General features: G+C 51.0%; 1 protein-coding gene across 15 annotated transcripts in view; it reads left to right on the top strand.

Annotated features, from left to right (window-relative positions):
- The window catches only part of AMBRA1 (autophagy and beclin 1 regulator 1), a 159,467-nt gene that overhangs the window by 135,341 nt on the left and 4,678 nt on the right, over positions 1 to 19,448 (top strand). For 14 of the 15 annotated variants that reach the window (XM_070487602.1, XM_070487603.1, XM_014861278.3 and 11 more), the window contains 3 exons: positions 7,281 to 7,420; positions 14,433 to 14,525; positions 15,809 to 16,002. In XM_070487602.1, the coding sequence (XP_070343703.1) occupies positions 7,281 to 7,420; positions 14,433 to 14,525; positions 15,809 to 16,002 (427 nt within the window). The other variant, XM_014861289.3, reaches the window with a different exon arrangement.

The following is a 19,448-nucleotide window of genomic DNA, read 5'->3' as shown; positions in this document are numbered from 1 at the left end:
AGACCAAAAATAAAGATGTTTTATTTTTGTATCCTGGAAGGGTACTGTTTCTTCAAGAGGAGATTGGGATAAAAGAGAGACAGCTTTGTTGTCAGGAATGATTTACTCTTCCTAGGATTTTTGTCCTCATTAATTTTCTTAAAGCTGCCTGTCAGTTGATTAATAGCTGCTTCCGCTGCAATTATCTTAAAGTTGACTTCTGAGATGTGGTACAAAGCAGCTATCCTCAGAAAGTTCTTTTCTTCAGCACGTTGTAGGAAAGGGGGAGGGGTGGGGAGAAGGCAGGGCTGTCTCTGATGCGATTTGTCAGAGAAGGAAGGGGCAAGATAAAAAATTAAAAATAACATTGGAGCTGCAATCAAAGCCCTTCGTTTAGGCGAATTTCTCCGTGACAGACTCCTCCAGCTCTGACAGTTGCTTTCCCTCTTGGCCTCTTAGTGGAGTAGAGTCTATGCTGCATTTTATTCTTTTCACTCAATAAAATTTTACTGAGCCCCTACCTTAGGCCGGGTACTTTGCTAGGCCTGGGAAGACAGTGAACGAAACGGCCCTGGTCCTCTCTCCTGCTGCTGACAATCTAGACGACTGGCTTCGTGACTGGTCTTTCTGCTGCTGCCCTCACAGCCGGCACTGTGCTTGGCACGCCAGAGGCTCTCGGCATTGGTTCTGCAAATGTTTGTCACTGAAATTCCGTGTGCGGTGTATTTCCTGCACATACGTGAACTCACACTCCTGCTCACCACCACCATCAGTGTAATTGAACAAAAGTATCAGTGGGACACTCCTTATGGAAACAGGGAGTATCTTACCCATTTCCACAGTTCTGCCCAATGTCAGTGAGCTTCTCAGAACTCATCGAGCACTGAGACATGGTGAGAGATTCCCCAGGAGATAATCCCAACAGTGAAAGGCAAAATGTTTTGCTTCTTCAAGAATTGGTAGGAGAAGCAATTTCTGTACTTTGAGAAGCTGAAAGTATTTTAGTGTGATCCCTGTCCTGAACTTTCTTCTTCCAAAAAATATGGACCAACAATTGAATATATTGAAAGACACTCTTATCCAAGGTGAATATCTAGAACAACTACTCATTTGGCGACTTCCTTTGAAATTTAGAAAGTCAAGGAAATTCAAGAACTTGTGCTGCACTCAGAGATGTGGGAATGGGAAGAAGAAATTATTTTAATTTCTAGGAGTTCCAGGAGCATTGATGTTAGTATGTCATTTAGTGCAGAAGTAGATCCCTCAGCTGAAGTAGTCACTGTGCTTTGATCATAATGGCCAGAGGTAGCCTTTGGAAAGTATCAGGCTAGTGAAGAATCAAATTCTTGTCCTCTGGCTGTCCTTGGGATCCCTTTGAGAGGAACAAATGAATCAGACAGAGTTGACAGGTCTCAACAAATCGCAGGAGGTTGGCTAGAAATGACTTCAAGGCAGCAGATTATCAATAGCAGCAGAGGGCAACAAATCCCAAAGAGTTAAGGAGGAGCTGTGCTCTTTTCTGCTGGAGAGTTCGGTTTGCACAAGGGCAGTCTGGGCAGATTGTTCCTGCTTCAGCTGAATAAAGAGGAGAGTTAGGTGACTTGGTATTCTGATTCTTGTTTTAAAATAACCACTTTAAAAAGCAGGGGGAAAAAAGCGGGCTGGGGGGGCACCAGCCCTGTGGCCGAGCAGTTAGGTTCGCGCGCTCCACTTCGGCAGGCCAGGGTTTTGCCGGTTCGGATCCTGGGCGCAGACATGGCACTTCATTAGGCCACGTTGAGGCAGTGTCCCACATGGCACAACTAGAAGGACCTACAACTAAAATATACAACTGTGTACTGGGGAGATTTGGGGAGAAAAAGCAGGGGAAAAAAATAAGTAAATAAAATAACCACTTTAAAATCAACGTTCTCTGAGTTCTGAACTCCAAAGTGGAATGTAAAGAAGGCTTGGAAATTAAAGTTTCTGAAAAACACTCGGATTTTCCTAGAGGATGAAGAAAGTCCAATAATTCATGAATATAAGCAACTCAGCAGCTCTAAAGGAAGACAAGATGACTGTAGCATCCCTCCACCCGCCTGCTCTGGGATGTGTGCACTTCTCAGTCTGTGACAGGGTGTGTAGCCATCCGTTTCCAGTGGAAAGGTCAGCTGTCTCTTAGCAGCCGCTTTCCATTGATTTTTTTCCCTCTTCCCAGAGAGTTAATTCTCCTCTAGTAACCCTCGAAAACCTTAAAGCCTCCCTTGATTCCCATCGTGACCCAGAAGGCATTTCTCCTACTCACAGGTCCTTTCTTCCTCAAAGCCGCCTTGGCTTGCACCTTCTCCCATGGCCCTTCCAGCCTCCGTTTCCAGTTGGCCCCTTCCTCCAACCAGCTTCCATGTCTCAGTTAAAACACGCAGATCTGCCAGCTGCACTCAACCTCTTGCCACTGTGGCGAGGTTCCAGCTTTACTGATGATGAGATTCCCGAATGTAAACAAGATAACCACGAAGTTTTTTCTTTTAGCTTCTGATCTGGGCTGATCTGAGCAGCTCAGTTTGCTGCTTGCACTAATGGTCTGAGCTTTATTGACATGCGGTAGAAAAGAAAGCATCTTGTTGAGGGCAGCAATACATTTTTCTTCTGAATTTTAAAAGGATGGAGAGGAAGCTTTCCCACTGAGCTCCTCTGGCTGCTTCTCATTCTTTTCCTGTCTGTCTTTGAACAAGAAACAAGACCCCTTTAGTTTGATCTGGCAACTGTTTTCTTTTCTTCCTATTCTTATTAGAGTTTGAGAGATGGAGGGGCAAGTGGTACAAGAGATTGTCTTAGACCCCAGAAGTGGAGGAATACATTATCTTCTTCCATTCCCGTAGAACCGTAAAGATCTTGGCGACCTGACTCATTCCCTATTGACGTGCCGAGACTGCACTGACTCTAAAAAATGTGTTCCTTCTAGCATATTGATTCCAATTTCCTTCATAGATGTTAGACAGAAATGAGAACAGCCTGCTTGGGAGGGGAGTTTCTTTCAGCATTTGTCGTATACTAGGGAACAGCTCCAGCTGGGACGGGAAACCAGGACTCTGCACACATGAATCACCTGGGTTTTGTATTCAGTCCCACAAAGGGTCCCCAGGTCCTGATAATCCTCCTCCAATTAATGAATGTTGTGTTGCAGCTTCATGGAATGTCACTTTTGTCAGAGAGAGGGATTTTTGGCAGGCCATCCAGCTTTGTCCTTAACATCCCATGGGGAGCTTCAGGGCACCTGACTAGTGTTGAGGAGACCTTTACTTGAGATATATTTGGGGTGCCTTTAAGTGAAGGCCGGAGCTGTCCTTTACACTACTTCAGATCTTCTTGTCAGTGCTGATGAATTTTGGGTTTACGGAGACGTAGCCAGGCCCCAGTGAAATCTGGGAGGAACCTCAGAGATCACTCAGTCACTGGGTTGGAAAGACTGATGGCCGAAAACGTAAATGGTTGGGGAGTAGCCAGAGCTACCTAGCCATCTGTCAGCACTGGGGAACTTGCTGCCCCGATATTCTCCTGTCTCTAGGGCTGACTAATTGTGAGGAGTACCTCGCCTCAGTGGGGCGCTTTGAGAGCTGTGAAACTCCAGCCGGAGAAAGGACTAGAAACTACATCTCTGGATGGTTTTCAAAATGGACCAGATTCTCACTCTGCTAGGGTCCTTTAGCTTCAGGCATTTTGTGAAATAAGGAGTATTGGACCAGATGACCTCTGAGAACTTAAATCAGTGATTCCTACCCATCCTACACCCTCTATGCTCATCACTCCCGCCCCCCGTACTTTCTGCCCTCATCTCCCTCCTTCCCACTCCCACCCTAGAGTGTGATAAGCAAGCAAGTGCTTATCAGGAATTCTGGAGGCTGCTGATCTTCACATGGCGTTTTCTGGCTTCCTGCCACCAAGCAGGATTTAGCCTAATACTCAAACGTTGGAAGAGATGGGCCCTTGGGAGCTGCCCTTTCAGTACTGTTTACGGACTTGGTAGGGGTGGGGGCCGCCATAGTCAGAGGACAGATCGATGCCCTGTGACTCCTGTAGCCATGGAGCTTGTGAATATCTGTGCAGCAAGGTCTGGGGGGGTCTCAGCCTTGAATTACTTCTCACCAGTCCCTCTGACCTTGTCTCACCTAAGCTGGGTCATTCATCATACTGGCCTCTTGAGGGTTTTGTCCCCAAAGCAACTTTCTGTACTTAGAAGCAAATTGATAATATTTGCGTGTTAATCCCTCTGCAGCAACAGACTAGAAAAGGTAAATTTGGGACATGTGAGAGGCTTGTTTGCGTCTTTCCTGGTGTGGAACATTTTTAGAAAAGAGTTCTTGTATTCTCTTCTTTAAGACCCCCCATCAAAAAATTTAGCAAGCCTTCCAGCATCTGACTTTCTGACCTTAGTATCCCCCTTCTCGCAGGGCCGCTTTGTCTGGCCCTCTGCCCCATTCCCTGCGGTTATGAGTCAGAGTGGTTCTAGGGGAGCCCCCGTTGTGAGACCCACGTAGAACTGCCGCAAGCCGAGACCGAGACTCCTCTCGTCTAACCACTGAAGTGAACACTCTCCTTCCTCTGCTGTGGGTGTACCCTGCTCACGCCGTCTGACCTTTGGGAGAAGGAAAGTTAAACTGATTGAGCCCAGCCGCAGTCGTCTGATCACAACCACTTTGTCCTTTTAGTGTGTATACCAAGTCATATTTAACCACATAGCCCATAGGTGAGAGGGAAACCATGGACTATGTTCTGGAAAGGCAAAAACCTCTGTGAGAAAGGATGAAGTCACCACACCCTGTCCCCTGGTTTGAAGGAAAAGCATTGATTAGGTGTAAGGCGAAAAGACTGGTGTTGTCATCATCACTGACAGGCAGCCAGTGAGGCTGGCTGGGGGTAGGAGCTGTGAATTTGTTCAGGGGTCTGCCACACATATGTGTGCAAGGAAGAGATTATCCAAAGGTCAAGCGACCATGTTCTCGATGCTTAGTTTCGAAATTCATAGGGGCCGGCCCCATGGCCGAGTGGTGAAGTTTGCGCGCTCTGCTTCGGCCGCCCAGGGTTTCCCTGGTTCGAATGCTGGGCGCTGACATGGCACCGCTCATCAGGCCATGCTGAGGCGGCATCCCACATGCCACAACTGGAAGGACCCACAACTAAAAATACACAACTATGTACTGGGGGGCTTTGGGGAGAAAAAAGAAAAATAAAATCTTTAAAAAAAGAAATTCATAAACTCTGTTAGGCTCTCCTTGAGTAGTCTCCTTAGGCCAAAGATTTAAGGAGCCCTGGCTCATTCTTAGATTTGGAGTTAAACCAGACATAGTGGGCCTGGGAGGTTCTTAATGCAGCGGCCACGTGGCAGTCTTATGCCTCAAACCAAAGCCAGTTCCATATCCATAAAAGACCCATTCAACCTCAGGACCATAGCAGGCTGTTCTGGTGGTGTGCCATTAGCTGCCCAGGCACAGTCCTCAGCACCAAATAACCTGGAAAGTTATTCATAACAGGATTTTCTGTGTATCTGTCAGTACACTGAATACACACGCTACTCCAGAGACTGTCGTGGTAAAGGTCTTTCAGATAGATACCAAGGCACAAGTGTTCCCGTATCCAGGACTTCTCATCACTTGATTTGTGTAAATGCAGTGGACCCTTAGCCCAATTTTTACTTTTTTTTTCTTTGCTGAGGAGGATTTGCCCTAAGCTAACATTTGTTGCCAATCCTTCTCTTTTTTTGCTGAGGGAGATTAGCCCTGAGCTAACATCTGTGCCAGTCTTCCTCTATTTTGTAAGTGGGATTCCGCCATAGCATGGCTGACAAGTGGTGTAGGTCCATGCCCAGGAAGCCACCTGTGAACCCGGGCTGCCAAATTGGAGCCTGCTGAACTTAACCACTAGGCCATGGGGCTGGCCCTTTTCTTTTTTTCTTTTTAAATCTCTCATCAGGATAATCAGAAAAATAATTATTATTGTACCACTCTAAGTTCATTTTTGAATATTCCTTTCTAAATCAAACTGTCATTTGGTCTTTTTTTTTTTCCCCATCAGCCCTATGGAAAGGTAAAGGAGATGAAGTGCATTCCTATTTTATAGATTAAAACCTGAGGAGGCTGAAAGGGAAGTCATCGTATTGACTAAAACTCCACTTTATAGATCTTCAGCTTCGTGTCCTTTTCATATGCCCTAACGACCTGTTTTGAAGCCCCAGGTGCAGGTTCCTGGTAATGACAACGACAGTTACCATTCACGAGCTTGCACCGGGCCAGGCATTTTATACACATCATTTCTTTTAATCTCCCCAGTTATCTGAATGTCACTGCTGTTTCTTTTTACACTGAGATCTGGAGAAGTTGTTAATGCATTGGGGTCAGGACTCAAACCCAGGTCTGTCTGACTCTGAAGTCCGTGCCCTTCATTCTCCCACTGCCCTGCCCCGTCTCTCACTGAAGGTGCTTCTGGAACATCACGTAGGTCAGTGGCCAGAGAGACTGGGCAGGCTTTTTTTTTTTTACCTTCAGCCCAAACCCTAGACACAGTCAAGCTACTCCCCCTAGAAAATAATCGCTTTGGAAAGATGTAGACTATTGAGAGGAGACTCTCTCCCTTTGAGAAATGGAAACGATCTGTTTAATGGTGGTTTATATAAGCTGGAAAGAAATCACGTACCTGTGTGCTCAAGATTCCCCCTGCCCTGCTCCCTACATCTTGCTGCACCTTTTAGGTTTCCTTAACAATAGCAGTTTTAACATTGCTTTTAATTAGATGAATTAAGAATGTTCTCTGATGTTATCTCCCCCTCCCGCCCCCCTGTCACCTTCAATTCCCCATTGCGGAGAACGCTGCAATTTCCATGGTAACAGGACTACCAGTTGAGCTTGGCTCTCACTGGCTTGTGTGGTCAGAGGAGAGTTAGGGCCAGTGCTTCCCGGTGAGCCGGACTCTGAATGGGGCTTTCCTTAAAATGGGCTTAGCTTAAAAGCTGTGAAGTGAGCGGGCTCAGAGGCTCGCAGGAGAACGCAGCTAAGCTTCACGCAGGAAAGCCCAAGTATTCCCCTAGTATCTCTTGGAAGAGTCGTAGCCCTCACCTGAAGTAAGAGGGTCCCCCCTTCTCTCTGCTACCCCAAGTTCTCAAACACGTGTGGAGAGTCCTCCCCTCCCCAGCCTAACCGTCTCCTTTCCTCCCTGTGGTTAACTTGCTTCAGGCCTTAGAAGGACTTTGTTTCTCCCTGGATTTTGTTTTTCTTGGTAACAAATTGTTTCTCCTCCCATTCTCTTTTCTTCCCTCTTTCTCCCCCATCCAGAGAGTTTTCAACGTCCTTTACCCCATGCCTGCTGACCAGCGGAGACATGTCAGCATCAACTCTGCCCGTTGGCTGCCCGAGCCAGGGCTGGGCCTGGCCTATGGTACCAACAAAGGAGACCTGGTGATCTGCCGACCAGAGTGAGTGGCTGGGGCGGCGGTGGGTGTGGAGGGAGTCCTTGGGCTCGAGATCAGCGTTTCCCTGCGCAGGCTGGGAGGGGCGGGGCCTTTTAGATGGAAATTAAATCTTGAGGCTGCCTCGTCCTCAATGTCGCTCCTTTGGAGTCTTTTTCACTTACGGGGATGGGAAGGGGGGATGGGAAGGTTTGCTCTCCGTTCCAGAGATCTTCAGAAGACTGGTTGAGTTTATTATGTCTTCTTAAATCTAAGGCAGTGTTCTCTTTCTCTGTTTTCTCTTATTCTCTGGTTTCCTAGTGATAGTCAAGTTTCCCTGCAGGCAAAAGCACAGATATCAAAGATTCTTTTCTAAATCCTTTTTGAAAAATTCAACAGGTGGTCTTGGATTTGTGTAAATGCCATAGACATTAACTTAAGAAAGAAAATTGGAAATAGAGTATTGTTAAAGCCCTAATTTGTCAAGCCACTGATGTCTAACAGCCTAGCTCTGTCTGTGTCCTGCCTGTTTTCCTTTCTGCTTGGGGCTCTGGTTCATAATAGTAAAGGCAGGTTGAAAAGCCTAATTTAAAATCAAAATGATTCTTATCTGGTCTTGAAGTGTAGGGGTAAGTGGGGTCAGGGAACCAAAGCATTTCTGTCCTGAGTCCTGATGACACTCCTTCCCCTTCCTTTGGCGTTTTGGAGGATGGAGGTCTCTGCAGGCCTCCTTTCACTCAAGACCCTGGGAGTCAGCCAGGGCTGTCATCAGTCCCCAGACTCAGCCAGGTGGGGATACGGAGCTCTGTGCTCAGTACAGATCTGGCTGATTGCTGCGTGGGCCGCTGCAGGGCTCCAGGCAGCTAAATGCCACTTGTGCCTCCAGGCCGTGGTGATGCTGTCCTTCACTTGGTGCAGTCTTCTCTGAGAGGGTACCACACATCGCAGAGCGGTGTGACTGGTCTCTGGCTATTGGGAGTGCGCATGTTGCCTTTTGTTGGGCAACTGTCACTCTAGTATATGTGTCTTGTGGCCTGATAGGTGACTGGTGACAGCTGAGTTAGGTCTGTGCCCCAGGAGTAAGAAAACCTGGTTCTAAGGGCATCTGTTTCATTCCATCTTTAATTTTCACAGCCCCTCCCAAAGAGAGGCTGCTGTTTGAGCCGGACCAAGTCCAGCTGCTCTTGGAGCTGGAAGACTGCGTGGTTCTTGCCGACCACGCTCTCCTCAGGCTCTGCGACCAGAGAACCTCCTTCACTAGCAACTTGTGCCTTTCCAGGACACAGCACGCCTATTTCACGACTGTGCCACTCTTAGTCCAGGCACTGGGTCTGGCGGTGTCTGCCCTTCTCCCATGCCTGTCCATAGTCCCAGAATCAGTCTGCCTTAAAATATTTCTTTTTCCCCAGAGCATATGAGACTGGTTGGCTTATCTCTTCCTCTTTTCTTAGGAATCCATAAGAGGAATCTAATAGGCATCTTTTCCAAAACTGGCACAGAATTCTGGACCGTATTTTTACCAACTCTGTGGTTACAAGCCTTTCTTTACTTGTGTCTCAGAGACGTCCTTCCTCAGCATTGTTGTGTTATCTGTGGCTCCAGCGACTAACCTTGTCCTGACCAAACTCCCAGCCCCTCCTTGCGAAAGCGAGCTGCTCTTTCAGAGGCAGAACCTCTACCTCCAGTTTGTCGTGGCCCCACGAAGGCTTTTGTGTCTGAAACCCCAGCCTACGTCCTTGGTGTGAGTCACAAACACCTCAGCCAAACCTGAAGCTGGCTTTGGCCTCTCTCTTCTCCCCATATGTCGTCTTCAGCATCCCAGAGTCTCAGCAGGCTGAAGCCATCTTGATTGTCTGGGGAACACTCTTACCCACCAGGAACTCGAGCCTTTTGCATGAGCAAGACGGCCCCAGCATGTGACACAGCGAACAGCCTCCCATCACAGACCCGGTTGTGTTGGACTGACAGCAACTAGTTTAGCCTGCCTTTTTTGGTCTTGCTGTTTCTCCTGATTTTTTGGGTTGTATTGGCAAATGCCCCAGGCCTAGGGCTGGATATTTGAGGGTACCATGTAAATTAAGACGGATGTGACCTTGTCCCACGTCGTTCGGAGCTTCTGTAGCTCTCAGTCTCCTTTATGCCTGTCCAGTTTTTTTTGCTTTAGGCGGGGAAGACTAGGAACAATATTCAGGTGAGGAAGTGAAGGCTCCCCCAAGGCCTCCCAGCAGATCAAGACAGAATGAGGCTTCCTAACTTTCCAGTCCACAGCTCTTTCCTGCAGCTGGTTCTTAAGCTTTTTTCAATCAAAACCCTCTTTAAAATTCTGATGAAGGCAGTGCGTATTCCACAGAAGAATATACCACAAGAACACGTGTAATTTTATAACTCAAGACCTCAGGTGAAGAATGCAGCCCAGGATCGTGTAGAGGCATTTAAGCTGGTCAGGTGACAGGTGCAGTGGGAAACGAGAGGGGATGCGTGAGACCGTTTCCATCTTTTGAACAGTCTGTGGTTGGTCTCTGGCCTAGAATGCGGAGAGCAGATAAATAGGGAAGGAGGAGCTCAGGGTTGTTGTCTCTTAAGTAGGCAGCTGCCTGAGGCTCGCTGCCTCTCCCGTGTGACGCAGCTCTCTGGCACACCCGTTCCCAAGGGCATAGGATCCAGCCAGCCAGCTGGGCCAGGATTACAGCCCTCCCTGCAAAACAGGTGGTTGTCTGCCTTTGTCCCAGGTACAGACAGCTGCTCCTTGTTTTGTGCTCTCCATTCTGCTGTTGACTTCCCCTGTGTTGTCTTAGCCTCAGTACTCTCTCCAAGCACAAAGACAGAGGTGACAAGCTCCTTGGGCATCTCCTGGTGGCACTAAAACCCCATTGATGGTAGAAAAAGGCCTACGGAAACACTCTCTCTCCAGGGAAAGAAATTCTTAGGGCAGGTGAGGAGACAAACACCTGGCCCTCAGCCTCTGTACAAAGCCATTGTGGTGGCTGATAGCCCATTCACCCCACCCTTCCTAGCAGTGAGGTGCTCCCTTCTCCTTTGCTTTTCTCCCCCACCCACCACTCCTCCCAAGCTGCTGCTCTGCCTTTGGCTGACCGCCAGCCCAGCCAACACCCTCACTGATAACCATAGTGGGTGTGAAGTACCAGATTGATATGAGGGGGTGCTTGCTCACTTCCGGCTTCATAGATCAGCCCTACAAATGGGGGGAGGTGTTGCTGGAAAGACCACTGCTTCTCAGAGTCAGCTCAGAAGACAGAATTCAGAGACTCATGTCAGAAAAAAAGTAGGCTGGGACTGTGGGGCATCTGGCCCTTTGGCTGAGTGTCGGACTCCTGGCAAGGCCCCAGCTCTTGAGGGAGCTATCAATGTAAACAGTGATTATAATCAAGCATCATTGACCGAGGAGGAGAAAGGCACGCCTCTAAATCCAAAGGGGAGCCACAGAGACTGCATCTTTCAGGCTGTCCCACAAGACCCAGGTGCCAACTCTTTCTCACATCGCAGAGATAGTGGGGGGTCAGGCTAGTCTTTTTGGAAGCAGTCCTTCTTTCCAAGGAGACAGCCATGCGGTCCAAGCCTCTGCAGCCATGTAGCTGATAGAAGAATGTTCTCCAAAGGAACACCCCCTAGAAATTGGGAAGTGCAGAGCCGGAGTTCTGTGTGAGAGTCATCACCACCAGGTTGGCTCTTAGCTGTGTTCAGGGAACCCAGGAGGGCCCAGCCATGAGGACGTCATTGAGCCACGCCCATTCAGAAGCGCAGTTGACAAACACTGCTGAGGGAAACCAGGTGCTGAGTGGAGGTCCATTTGAGAAGCCTGGTCCTGATTGGCCTTCCCATTCTTCAGCCCTCTGTGTGTTTGCCTAGCTTCCAGGAAGAACCTCGAGCAAACAGTGGTGACTCGTGCCCCCTCACTAAGACCCGAGGAGGAAGGACATGGGACCGTTTAGCTTACAGATCAAAATCAGTGGTATTGTCTATTGAAGACCAAGAGTTTCAGTAGCCAGAGAGGGTGTCTTCAACTCTTTTCCTTGGTACAATGCCGGGAATTTCAACCAAATTTTCCAACCCGTGAACTTGTCCTAGTGAAGGTGCTCTGATCACAGAACATAGAACAGATCGGGGCTAGAATAAGACCTGTTGGTGGGAGCAGAAAGGATTGGGGTGGTGGAGGATCGTGGGCAGCATATCTGATACACTTTCCATCACCTCTGTTCTCTTTGGCAGTTGACCTCATCACCAAAGGGCTAGAGCTCACAGCTCTGAGCTGCCAGGTGGCCAGTGTTTGAGCCTTTGACCGTCAGCGTCAGGCTAACAGTCCCAGCTGAGAGAGTGGGCCTTCAGGTGGTTCCTGGTCGTGCAGTGCATGGTTTGATGTAGGTTCGGTGTGAACAGTTTGTTGTCACTGATCAGCCCTGGCTAACAACAAGTACAGAAGAGGAATTGGCAGGGACCCACATGGTATTGCCACCTGTCAATAAATCTTGACAAGTTTGTAAATCACAGGCTCACTGGCAGCTGGCTTCATGTGGTGCCTCTTGCAGCCAGGATTTGCTCATCAAAAATGGCAAAGTGATGGCTTTGTTTTTAGAGGCCTCTGCTGACTTCTGGACAATTGCCTCTTCCTCTCCTCGCACCTTTGCCCTCCAGTGCCCCTGTCGTTCTCAGACAGTCCCCACAGAAACAGCTCCGTGTTTGGAAGAGGAAGGAGATCCTGCTCTTTAAAGGAGCAGTCTGCAGAAGATCGCACCAAACTCACAGCCCCGCAGGCCCTCTGAGACGAGCTGGGAGGTGCGAGCGCAGAGAAGGGGAAGGAGGAGCACATTGTTCGGCTGTGGCTCTTTCCCTTCAAAGACGCTGGTGTGCCCTCAGGTGAAGCCTGAGCCCCAGAATCTTAGTGAGCCCTTAGAGACAGATCCGGGGGCTCACTACGTAGGCCTGATTCCTTCCCCCTGCAGTGGCACAGCCTCCTGACACACAGTCCCTCATCCTCCCAGGCCTGTCAGGTCCCTGTCCTGTCTACTCCTCACATCTAGGAAGGAAGCACCTTACATCACCCACCACAACTCGTCCTTCTTGGCTAATCCTCATAACCCACTGACTTTGATTTGTTTGCTCTTTATTGAAGACACTCTGTCATTACAGGAAGGTAGCCGAGGCCACTAGGTTAAAAAGCTGGCTCTCAGTGGAGCTTGTCTTTGGCTGCTGGGGCTGCCATAACAGAATACCTTAGACCTGGTGGCTTAATCAGCAGACGTGTATTTTCTCACAGTTCTGGAGGCTGGAAGTCTGAGATCAGGTGCCAGTGTCGTCAGGTTCTGGTGACGACTCTCTTCCTGGCTTGCAGAAGGCTGCCTTCTCACTGTGTCCTCACGTGGTGGAGAGAGACAGAGGTCTCTTTCTTCCTCTCCTTATAAGGCCACAGTCCCACTCTCATGATCTCATTTAATCATAATTACCTCCTAAAGACCCTGTCTCCACATACAGTCACATGGGGGGCAGGGCTTTGCCATGTGAATTTCAGTCCATAGCAGAGCTCTTCAAGCACCAGTGCATGCCCTTTGCCATTTAGGAGCAGAGCTTGCTGTTTTGACTGTCTCTCATGATCTCTACATGGACACCAGAGTCCTAATCAAAGGGCTTAAAGACACCTCTTTCCCAACTCCTGTCCCCCGCCCTTGCCACCATCATCAGCACCCCACCCTTAACCACGGTCCCTCTGCTGGGGAGGAATCTTTTTTTTCTCTTTTAAAGATTTTATTTTTCCTTCTTCTCCCCAGGGCACCCCTGTACATAGTTGTATATTTAGTTGTGGGTCCTTCTACTTGTGGCATGTGGGATGACACCTCAGCATGGCTTGATGAGCGGTGCCATGTCCACACCCAGGATCTGAACCGGCGAAACCCCAGGCCCCTGAAGCGGAGCATGCGAACTTAACCACTCGGCCACGGGGCTGGCCCTGGAATCTTTTCTTATTTATTTTTTTATTGAGATCACATTGGTTTATAGTATTACATAAATTTCAGGTGTACTCCATTGTATTTTGACTTCTGTTAAGACTGCACCATGTTCACCCCCAGAAGTCGAGTTTCCGTCCATCACTGTACACGCGTGGTGAGGAATCTGTAAAAGCAAAGCGGTCTTGCATTTTGGGCCTCGCCACTGGCAGCTGGGACTGCTGCCTGAGGTGGCACAGCGGTATAGAAAGAGGAGAGGCCACTGCTTCCCCGCTGGCACCCGTGCCTGGGTGAGATTGGAGGAGACTGCTTGATAGTCCATTGCGGGGGCGGAGGGAACCAGGGAAGGGTTGGCAGCCTGGAGAGCCGGATGGAGAGAAACTGTCCTCTCTGCCGTCAGCAGTCCAGCCCCTTGCCACGTGGGGGCTCTCCTTCCCACCCCCATGAAAATCTTCAGCTCCAAGAACAGCTTTCCCAGTTGCTCTCTCAATTGTCTGGAGGCTTTGGGTCCAGCACAGAAAGGTGGGCCATTCCAGAACAGCGAGGGCTTTTTCCTACTTAGACTTCTGAACAGCAGGCTAATGAGGAATGTTGAGGCGCCCTCATTTCCCTCTCTCCCAGTCCCATGGCCATAGGGAGACCAGCAGCAAGAGCCTGTGCTCTCTGTCTCTGAGCACCAAGCACACCCTGCAGGCAGTGCTGTCCGAGGCACCCTGTCCCTCCACGGCCTCTCCAACCTCACATTTACCATCTTAGCCCTTCTCTCTGTCTGAAGAACACTCAACCCTCTGCCTGCGTCTGGTGTGGCTATCTTTTTAGCTGTTTCTTAGCCCCGAGGGGGAGCCAGTTAGGCATTGTCCGGGGGAAGGAAGAGGCTGAAACCACTACTGAGCTTTGGGCTGTTGGGGACTTGTCTGAACTGCTCCAGCACTGAGCATCCTGATCTCAGCACAGCTCCAGGAGAGGGGAAGGAAGGCTGCCGGGCCACGGTCCTCAAAGCCCAGGAATCGCGTGGAGTTCTGGCCACTCCCTCTCTGACGCCTTCCACCTTGTCTCTTTTGCCCTTTTGAACTGCTTTTCAGGGCCTTAAACTCTGGTGTTGAGTACTACTGGGACCAGCTGAATGAGACCGTCTTCACTGTCCACTCCAACAGCAGGAGCAGTGAAAGGCCTGGGTGAGTTTGTGGAGGAGGAGGGGTGCAGCGGGCTGGAGGCCTGTCCCTTCCTCTGAAGGCTCTCAGGCAGTGCCGTCAGACCCCTCCAGGGCTCCCTGGGTGCCCCTCCTCAGCCAGGGCGGCTCCTCTTTGATCTGCTTCATGTATTGAGCTTTTGCGCACAGTTCCGTTTAAGAAGAGTGTTCCGCAGCTAAGAAAGAGAACAAAACCTCTGCTCTCGGAGTCTTGCTAGGACACCCTCTGGCCCTCTCCCATCCTAGCTGTGGAGTCTGGCCACACTGGAGTAAGGAGAGAAGACAGGGAACTGGAGAAGGATGCTGTCCCTAGGAAGTGTGCTTGTGGCCCAGGGGGAACCTGTGAACTGTCTCCTAGGGGACTGGGGCCTCAGGAGCCAAGCCGCCCAGATCTGCAGCCTGAGACAGACCCTCCCCAGGGGCCAGTTAGAAGGGAGGAACCTGGTACTGATCCTCTTATCACTTAATTCATTAGTGAAGACTGGAACATTTTGAGACAACAGTGTGCTGGGACAGTGACAAACCCGAGGCCATCACTGCTTCCTAGGGGAATTGCAGGCACAGCTGGAGAATAGTCCCCACAAGAAGCGGAACTGTGAGTGGCCAGTGACCATCTCAGATGTCCTGGGCTCCCTCTGCTGCCAGCTCTAGCTGTCCCAAGGGTCAGTGCATGGGCAATGCCCAAGGAAAGGGGGGTGCTGACCTTGGGCCTAGGCCTTACTCTTAGAGCAGGATCTGTTTCCAGAAGGCCCTGAAGGAGAATCCCAGAACACCCTCCTAAGAGTCCGATCGGTTTTCCTCCAAAGTGGAGATCCAGTGGAAATTCTAAGAATTTAAATTGGAATCTTGTCAGCACATAGTTAGAAGGAAGGAAGAGCTACAGAGAGGAGGGTCCTTCTTCCACTGCTCACCCTGCAACCCGTGGATCTCGGCTAGTGGCTTCCTGAATCCAAATAAGAGTCTTTTAAGATAAGCCGTCTCCGCCTCCCCAGAAAGGCCCTCATTGTTTAAGGGAGTGACTAAACCAGCTGGGTTTGCAAAATCGGATGGTTCTGCCGTCTCCTTTGGTCGTCCCAAAGCATGGGCCGACCTGGAGGAGGATGGACGCAGATGAGTTAACTGCTCTCGGGAGGTAACCACAGGGGTGCAGGGCTTCTCTTCTTAGTCTGTAGGCCCTGGTCCGGGCTGTGCCCTGAGCACTGGCCTGGAGCATCGTGAGGGCCACTGTCCCAAGCCCTGCCTGACTTCGGTCTGCCTTTCTCGCCCTAGAACCAGCAGAGCCACATGGAGGACAGACAGAGACATGGGTCTGATGAATGCGATTGGGCTGCAGCCCCGGAACCCCACCACCTCAGTGACATCTCAGGGCACCCAGACTCTGGCCCTTCAGCTGCAGAATGCCGAAACACAGACGGAAAGGGAGATACAGGAGCCGGGGACAGCAGCTTCGGGTCCTGGTGAAGGTGAGAGCCATGTAATGTTGGAGGGGAACTGTGACTTGGGGGTGGGCATTTGGGACCGTCCTCACCATCCCTAAGGCTCCTGGCCCCTCTGTATGGCCAGGTGGTGCTGAGAGAGTGCACTCCCCGGGCAGGATGCGTCCGCCTTACATGTTTGGGTAAGGCCCACCTGGTGGCATTAAGAGCCTCCCCAGGCAGGAACATCATTTCCCTGATCCAGTTCAGTTTCCAGCAAGCTGAGCTGCTCTTACAGCTTTGCTCAGCTCCCACCACATACCCTGACTTCCCTCTTCTCTAAAACTTGGAGGACCATGGTTCTTCCTAAGGGAGAGCCCAGAGAGGAGCCTAGATGGAGAGGCTACGAGAAACTCCCCGTGGCAGGCCCTCGTTCCAGGGACATCACCCCACAGGTAGCTGGTCTGCCCCCTGCTCCTGTCACGCCCATGGCTCATTGTCATTTTGGCTGCAGCTTGGCACACCATCAGCCCTTCCTGTCACCTACTTCAGGTGTGGCTCCGCCAGCCTCTGCTGGCTCTCTGTGCTGGCCTCGCACATCTGAGAACCAGTTAGCACTTCCCAGTGGTAGAGCGCGAGCCACTTTGGAGGCTGTCGGCAGCTGTGTGAAACAGGCTGTTCTCACTCGGGGACTCTCCTCACCCCCTGCCAGTCCCTTGCTGGCCCACGCTCCAAACAAGGCAGCCTCCAAACACACCATTTCTAGGTCTGTGTTGAGCCGTTTGCTCAGAAGAGAGCATGGGAGGAGAAAGAAGCCATGGTGGGCCTCAGGCCGAGAGTCACTACAGGAGCAGCTTTCTCTACGGCAGGCCCCCCACCCGGCACTGATCCTCTCGCTGCCAGGAACTGAAATTTTTAAAAGTTGAGTCCTGGGGCTGGCCTGGTGACACAGCAGTTAAGTTTGCACGTTCCGCTTTGGCGGCCCGGGGTTCGCTAGTTCAGATCCCGGGTGTGGACATGGCACCGTTTGGCAAGCCATGCTGTGGCAGGCGTCCCACATATAAAGTAGAGGAAGATGGGCATATATGTTAGCTCAGGGCCAGTCTTCCTCAGCAAAAAAAGAGAGGAGGATTGGCAGCAGATGTTAGCTCAGGCCTAATCGTCCTCCAAAAAATAAATAAATAAATAAAAGTTAAGTCCCTTTTTGGTGTGTGGCTTAGGCCACCTGCTACATCCAGGGCCTGTGACTCCCTAGTGGGTGGAAACCCCCTGGGTGTGGACGTCAGCAGCTGGCAGAAGTAGCCAGTTACAGCTATAGGCCTCGAGGAGGAGGAGAGAGTGGAAGGCGTCTCCAGCCATCCCCAGGCTCAAGACTGAGTCTTAGGCTGCCCTTTCTGAATTGATCTTATGGCCTTTTACTGATCAGCTACTGGGGCTACAAAGACAAATAGGCCTTGGTCCTTCCCACAGAACCCAAAGTCTAGAGGGCGAGGCAGATAATCACTTAGTGGGATAAGGACCTCGGGGGCACAAAGGAGGGGGTGCTGTGGGGAAGACTTCTGGAAGAGGTGACCCTGAGCTGAGCCCTCAAGGATAAGTCGGAGTTAGTCAGGCCCAGTGAGATGGGGGGCATTCCTGGCAGAGGGGACAGCACCTGCAGGGCACTGAGTTCTGCAGCCTCACACTGCACAGAGGACCTCCAGCAGGCTCGTGTGCGGGGCCTGTGCAGCACACCTTGAGAACCGAGGCTGGGTGAGTAGGGAGGGCAGATTACAGGTACTTACAGGGACCTAGTTAGTTGGGAGTGAGGCCTTCCTCCTGAGGTGACATACAGCCCAGGGTCTGGGACCGGGAGCTGCCAGCCTGAGAAGAAGGGCATCCTCCAGTGTTTCACCTCCCAGAGAACCGGCGACTTCTTTCTTGATTGGCATCAGCCTGTTTCTGACCTCCAGTCAATTACAAGTTCCTTTCCTCCTGTTTGGGGGTGAGGGTAGAGGAATGGCAGGAGGAAGGAGGCCCTCTCTCCCAGTTTTGAGAGGCCAGAACCTCCTTTTGTCCCCAACTCCTCCCCAGAAAGGAGAGAGGTGGTGGGGGCGAGCCTGCGTGGGTGGAGGCACTCTTCAGCGGTAGCAGCTGGGAGCAGGTGCCCTGGCAGAGAAGGCTCACGTGCCTCTCTGCCTCGGCCCATGGCCCTGCGAACTGGGCCCAGAACTCTAGACCTCCAGCTCTTCCCAGCATCACAGTCCCTTTCAGAAGCCCCACACCTAGAGAGCAGTAAGGGGAGAGGAGGCATGGTTTGGGGGCAGGGTGGTGGGGAATGGACAGCTGGTTGTCGCTGGCCAGCCTCATCTGGTGCTTACTCCACCGACCACCAACCATTCCTGCCGTTCTGGTGGCAAGGCAGGGGAACCAGGAATCGAGGCTCTCCCTGGGCTCAGGCTTCCTCTCTGGCCCACCTTCCCCATCCAGCAGGCAGGCCCAGCAGCTCCGCACACCACCACCCCACTCCCCACCCCCACCACCTCTCTCCACGTTGGCACACTGGTGGCCACTTCTGCAGGAACGTGTAGAGGAAACCCCTAGGCCAGTTGGTTAATCCTTCTTCTGGGCTTAGCTGGAAGGTGGAGTCGGGGAAGATATCACCTACACACTCCCACACACACACCGCGGTCCCAGATTTATTAGTGTGGGAAGCTAGCTCTGCTTGTAGTAATTACTTTTCTGTGGCCTGCCCCTCCCTTTAGCCATTTCCTGTCAGCTGGCACCGAAGGATTCCCAGGCTACTCCTCATTTTCTTGTTCTATAAAAATTGATTAAAATCCACTCAGCTCTTTCTAGGACTTCAGGGAGAGCCCCCCACAGGGGAAATTTGCAGGTGTCAGCTTTTTTCCTTGTCCAGCTTTAAAGCTTCCCTCCCCTGTCACTCCAAAAGGGAGGACACATTCGCTGGGCTCGCCGTTTGCTCCCAGCACGGACACAACCCGCCTCTCAGACGGTCAGCACTCAGGAGGGGTGCGGAAGGAATGAATTGAGCGGAGGTAAGGCCCTGCCCCTGAGCTTGCCTGCGCCACACTGTTCGGGGAGCCCTTGGCTCTGCCTCTGGCCTTGTCTGGTGAGGACGCTGGTTGACCCACTACAGTAGCCTGTGCCCTGGGCCAGGGCAAAGCAAATGTGAAAAGCAGGGGGCCGGGAGACCAGCATGCCCCATGAGGACAGGAAGAGTACTCCTGCTTGGGCTCAGCCCTGCCTCCCCCTTCTGGGCAGGGAAACCCCCAGAACGGACTGTGGGAAGTTGCTGATCCCTCGCTGACCTCTGCATTCAGAATGTACCTTAGAACTTGCCAAGGACAAGATCTCATGTCAACACTAAATCAATTTCCCATTTTTGAAAGACAAAAAGAAATGCCCCCACCCCCCAGGAAGATTAGCCCTGAGCTAACATCTGCCAATCGTCCTCTTTTTTCTGAGGAAGACTGGCCCTGAGCTAACATCTG

Source organism: Equus asinus, chromosome 17 (genome assembly GCF_041296235.1).
Source record: "Equus asinus isolate D_3611 breed Donkey chromosome 17, EquAss-T2T_v2, whole genome shotgun sequence".
NCBI classification, from domain to species: Eukaryota; Metazoa; Chordata; class Mammalia; order Perissodactyla; family Equidae; genus Equus; species Equus asinus.
The sequence above is the reverse complement of the archived record's forward strand: the minus strand, read 5'-3'. Positions and strand labels throughout refer to the sequence as shown.